At 43.9% G+C, this 5,151-nt stretch overlaps 1 protein-coding gene across 1 annotated transcript in view; it reads left to right on the top strand.

The window, feature by feature from the left end:
- The first annotated feature begins 4,350 nt into the window (after positions 1–4,350).
- Positions 4,351–5,151, top strand: part of LOC118429494 (caspase-3-like) — a 1,729-nt gene continuing 928 nt past the window's right edge. The window contains exon 1 of the mRNA XM_035839994.1: positions 4,351–4,863. Within this exon, the coding sequence (XP_035695887.1) occupies positions 4,377–4,863 (487 nt within the window). The 5' untranslated portion in view covers positions 4,351–4,376. The remainder of the gene's footprint in view (positions 4,864–5,151) is intronic.

The raw sequence follows: 5,151 nt of genomic DNA, 5'->3' as shown, positions 1-5,151 counted from the left end.
AACTCCCCTAGCGTACTATAGACTCTTTTTGTCCAATTTCTACAATTAGATCACCGATCCGCTGAGCCTGGTAGAGGCTAGGTATTGCCGCGTAGCACACCAGCTTTGCTGGCATGCGGTGCGACAGCAGCTGGCTGGATATGCTACACCGTCACACCTATTTAATGTCATACTCGTACAGTACTTGCAAATTGTCGGTGGCGACTTCCACTCTTCGATAGTTTTGGGGAAAAACAATTTTCTAAACTTCACTTCTGGGTTCTTTTGAGTTTTAAGTGTTGGGTCGGATTCTTTCTCCACTGGACACTAAACTTTGCATTTAAGCAATGTTAAGCTTGAAAAGCAGTTCTAAACTTGTGAAACACTGACAAAGGGCTGGAAACAGCAACTTGGTGTCTGTTACACATGGACCATCGGCCTTTATTTTGAAACTTTCATGAAGTTGTAAATGAAGCGCCATCATTTAGTGAAACTTCCACAGAGTATCCTCTAAACATACAGATAATACGTCGCCTCGTATACACCATAAAGCGATATTTCATATTTACATAATTATTATCCTTAAGCTATTTCACGCTTTTTCTTTACCACACAGCGCACTGATATAATCTATTTCTTGAGAAAACGCTAGTTCGCCTTTATCCGCGGGATGACCTATATCCATTTAAGTCGACATATGGTGATTTAACTTCTTGTTTTTAAATACTGCAATTTTGAAACCACCGTCGACTTGATTTTACTAAATACTATGTTTCTCAAAACAACGGATATATGTTACCCAGTGGATAAAGGTGAACTAGCGTTACATCAATAGCATTTGGTCATAAACCTTTTATATCACATGCCATATTGAACTGTCTGTATAAATTCATGTTTACCCACTAAGTTGCGTACTTTGGCGGATATGTCATTGCTGACGTGGAAAAAAAGCCGCCAACCGACATGAGCAAGTTAGAACTAGTTGGTCGTTACACGATAACAACAAACACCCGTGACACCTTGCGCAAACGAACCTATCAATTGGATCTGTACATGTAACGTAACAATTAGAAACTTAACACTTAGAAATTGTGTTCTGGAAGCAAGATTTTGTACCTAGACCTATCAGCTCTCTATATCCATCGACGCGCTCACATAGCCAACTAGTATGGTATTTGACCGTCGAATGTACATGTTAATTAAAGGATCATAACAAATGTGGTACAATTGTAAAGCTTGTTGAATTAAGGGTTAATGACCCGCCCCGAGGTGTATATGGTGTCATAACGCCTGGTCCTTTGCTATAACCACCGAATAAAACCACCTCGTTCGCTTCGCTCACTCGGTGGTTTTATTCGGTGGTTATAGCAACGGACCAGGCGCTATGACACCATGTACACCGAGGAACAGGCGGGTCATTAACGTTATTATCATATAGCCTACCCAAACTTGCAAACTCCTGCATGACGCATACTACGGATCCCTTTGTACTATACGTCTGAATTTACGTGTGAATTTCTGAAAATTCACATTTGTTCTTTAGTACATACGTACATTCTTTAGTAAGGAGATTTCAGATTGCATTTTGAAACCAAAATTCCAACAGAAAATATTCGAAACATTGCAGTCTTTGACTTTTTAGAACAACAAAACCCATTATCAATGTTAACATCCCGTCCCCCTTGCAGTCTGTACTTATTCCATCTGCTCTTTCATATGTTTCGCTCCATTTGATTGGCCAATGCCTGCATATCCCTTTCTTTCTTGTGTGTATTGCTCCTTTTGGTTGGTCAGAATGAATCGACATCGGCACCGGTGTCCATTTGCATCGACACTGATGCTGGTGTCGATGCAAATCGACACCGGTGCCGGTGTCGATTCATTCTGACCAATCAGAAAGAGGATACACACCGGCCTGGCCGAAATCTGTATGTTACCGCGCCATAACCAACATGGAACGGGGCCTTCTGATTGGTCCGTGGCGCCTGGCTATATGATAATACGCATTCTTATATAGAAGAACTTTATTGCGCGACAATTTTAACAGTGACAATGAATGGCAATCTGAACAACTATATACTAATACAACTAATCTGACATGATACTACGACATAGATGAAATAACAGTAGACAAAAATATTCAATTCTTTATTTCGGGAACCGACTGTTCAATAGAAAAACAGATCGATCATTACAACAATGAGAAGCTGTCCATACATTTGATTGAAGTGAATTACCAAATTCGAGTTCCAACTTTTTGTGTTAATAAAAGCATTTACAGACGCTACGAAAGGGACAGGTAATAAGATACTTGTATGACCCGGCCAGTGGGGCGGTTCACATTTCTGACATTCCTTTCTTTACCTACCTGCCTTTGGAGACAGTAAACGGAGCAAAGGTCACTTTGATGTAAGGGTGAAGGCATGCAGAGCGAGCTCATGGTACAACGGAACTAGGGGAATCCCCTGACAAATAGCTGCAAACTACATACAGCTTTTAATAGTGGAAACATCTGCGATTTTGACCAGAAGTCGTCTACTGCGTTCTCGCCCTGTAGGTAATTGTCGCTCCCAATTTCAAAGCTCTAGAAAGAAACTTTGCTTTAGTATGTGATATACTTTCACTGTAGAACTAGTGAATAGTTCGTCGTACGTATTTGTGACTTCATAAGGTGCATTCCAGTGAAAAAAAAAGACAAGATGGCTGCCCTTGATATGAACGTTGACGCCTGTGTTCTCGTGAGTGGGTTTCCGAACTTTGTCAGCAGTCGACTTTTGGAGGAGCATTTCATGGCGATGGAGGATGGTGGCGGAGGGATACGGCAGTTGATCATGTTCTCAGAAATAGGAACCGCACTGATAGAGTTCCGCGAGGCAGAACGTAAGTAGGCGTATTTTGATGTAACACCGTACTAAATGACAACAAAGAAGACATTTCAGTAATGTACAATTTTTTTTCAAAAGCACACTGGGTCACCCCTGCTCTACTAGCCATGTGTGATTTAGGGTGAAATTGCTACCTTTTCTCGTATCAAAGCCCCCCCCCCCCCCCTGCAGGAAATAAGAGTTGTAAAATGTTCTGCTTTCCCCGTCACGCTTGTCTGCATTTGAACTTCTTTCAGTGTGTGACGCACAAAGCATCAAAATTTACTTGTACTACGCATTTTGCTGCTAACGCTAGTTCACCTTTATCCGTGGGGTAACCTATATCCGCTGTCAGTTTAAAAACAGAGGACTTAGGGATATAATTTGAGACCACTCCCATGCCAGTTAACTTGATATCCTTAAATACAGCGGACATAGGCTACCCCTCGGATAAAGCTGAACTTGCGTTAGATCTCACAGGAAATCAAAACAAATAGAAAGGTGACATTTTCAAGAAAATACTTCATACTTACCCCCACAATTCTGTTATTTATTCTTACAATTCATTAAGACATATTCATATATAAAAGGTGACCAGCCCCTCCAGCTCTGTCCTGCCTGTTGTTGTTGGCATCCGTCTGTCTCGGAAGACAATGGTAGGCAGGCGGGTTTTTAAGGCGACCCGTCTGCCTGGCCTGCACTTGGGTTTTTATGGTGAAGGAGGGGTGTGCACGTCCTTCTCCACCCTCTCGTCCACTGGCGCACTAAGTCCTACAGGGGCAACTGTTTGCAACGTGTAAGACAGCTCCAGCAGATGCAGGTTTGTTGTTTGGAGTTTCCGTCTCCTAGGAGGACTTCCGACCAAGGATGCAAGGGGTTCCTCCTACCCCTGACTCATGTGTCATGGCGGGTGCGTCATGCCCGAACATGCCCCTATTGCCTGTCACCACCACAAAGGCATGTCACTGCCACTAGCCGCAGCTAGGTACTCATTCACACCTGAGTTAAGTGAGGAAAGTCGTGTAAAGTGCCTTTCCCAAGGGCACAAGACCGGTGACACCACAAGCGGATTCGAACCCAGGACCTCTTGGGCTTGAGACCAACGCGCTGACGATCGTGCCACGCGGCCCCACAGTGGCTGTCCTGCCACTTGATGCATTATGTAATCGTACACCACGTGGTCTCTGCTACGTTACAAGTAACCATGGTGATCACAGTATTCTGTTCAAGGTCATTGACCTTATTTTTTGAAGAAGAAGAAGAGAACGAACAAAACATTATGTTTCCTTTCGGTGAAGTTAAACATGCGATGTTTGAGAAATATCACAAAAGATCCGGATCCCCTGATAATTAGGTTACTTTGGAGACCACAGAGTTTACGTGCATTTTCAGGTCAGTTGATATTTAAAAAGGCGTCCCTGAATGATTTTATAAGTGATACAACAAATGATTCCCAAGCTTGTCTATGTCTTAACATACCACATGATTTCATGTGTTTTAGATGCCGCAAATGTTCTCGCAAACGAGCAACACATGCTGGAAGGAACACTGCTGCAAATGAGAGGATTGTCGTCCACCTTCTCTTTAACGGGGAACGTAGAAAGCCTGCAGAAAAAGCTAGTTCAGCTCAACAAACTCGTTTACATACAGTCTGAACTGAATGCCGACCTTCGAGCAGGACACAAGGCTACTCGACAAAGCCTCATTAGCAAAGAGCAACATCTTCAGACTGTCACCACAGAAAATGCCCAGCTGAAGACAGAGCTTACGCGTGAAAAACAAGCCAGGGGATGCTCTTTCGACCTGTGTCGAAGGTTGGAGGAAGAAAATGGTCGTCTCATGGACAGGACGGAAGCTGACAAGAGGGAGATCGAACGGCTTAAGGACCAGGTAGCCTCCTTGTCCAACGGTATGACCTGTACGTACGAGATGAGCCATGTTCCACGTGGAATTGCCATCATCATCAACAACATCCACTTTGAGGACATGGGGATCCGTGATGGGGCAGAAGGTGATACAGGTAAGGGTTGAAATCAGATGGATGGATGGATGGATGGATGGATGGATGGATGGATGGATGGATGGATGGATGGATGGATGGATGGATGGATGGATGGATGGATGGATGGATGGATGGATGGATGGATGGATGGATGGATGGATGGATGGATGGTTGGATGGATGGATGGATGGATGGATGGATGGATAGATGGATGGACGGACGGACGGACGGACGGACGGACGGACGGATGGATGGATGGATGGATGGATGGACGGACGGACGGACGAATGGATGGATGGATGGATA

Source organism: Branchiostoma floridae, chromosome 13 (genome assembly GCF_000003815.2).
Source record: "Branchiostoma floridae strain S238N-H82 chromosome 13, Bfl_VNyyK, whole genome shotgun sequence".
Taxonomy (NCBI): domain Eukaryota; kingdom Metazoa; phylum Chordata; class Leptocardii; order Amphioxiformes; family Branchiostomatidae; genus Branchiostoma; species Branchiostoma floridae.
The sequence above is the reverse complement of the archived record's forward strand: the minus strand, read 5'-3'. Positions and strand labels throughout refer to the sequence as shown.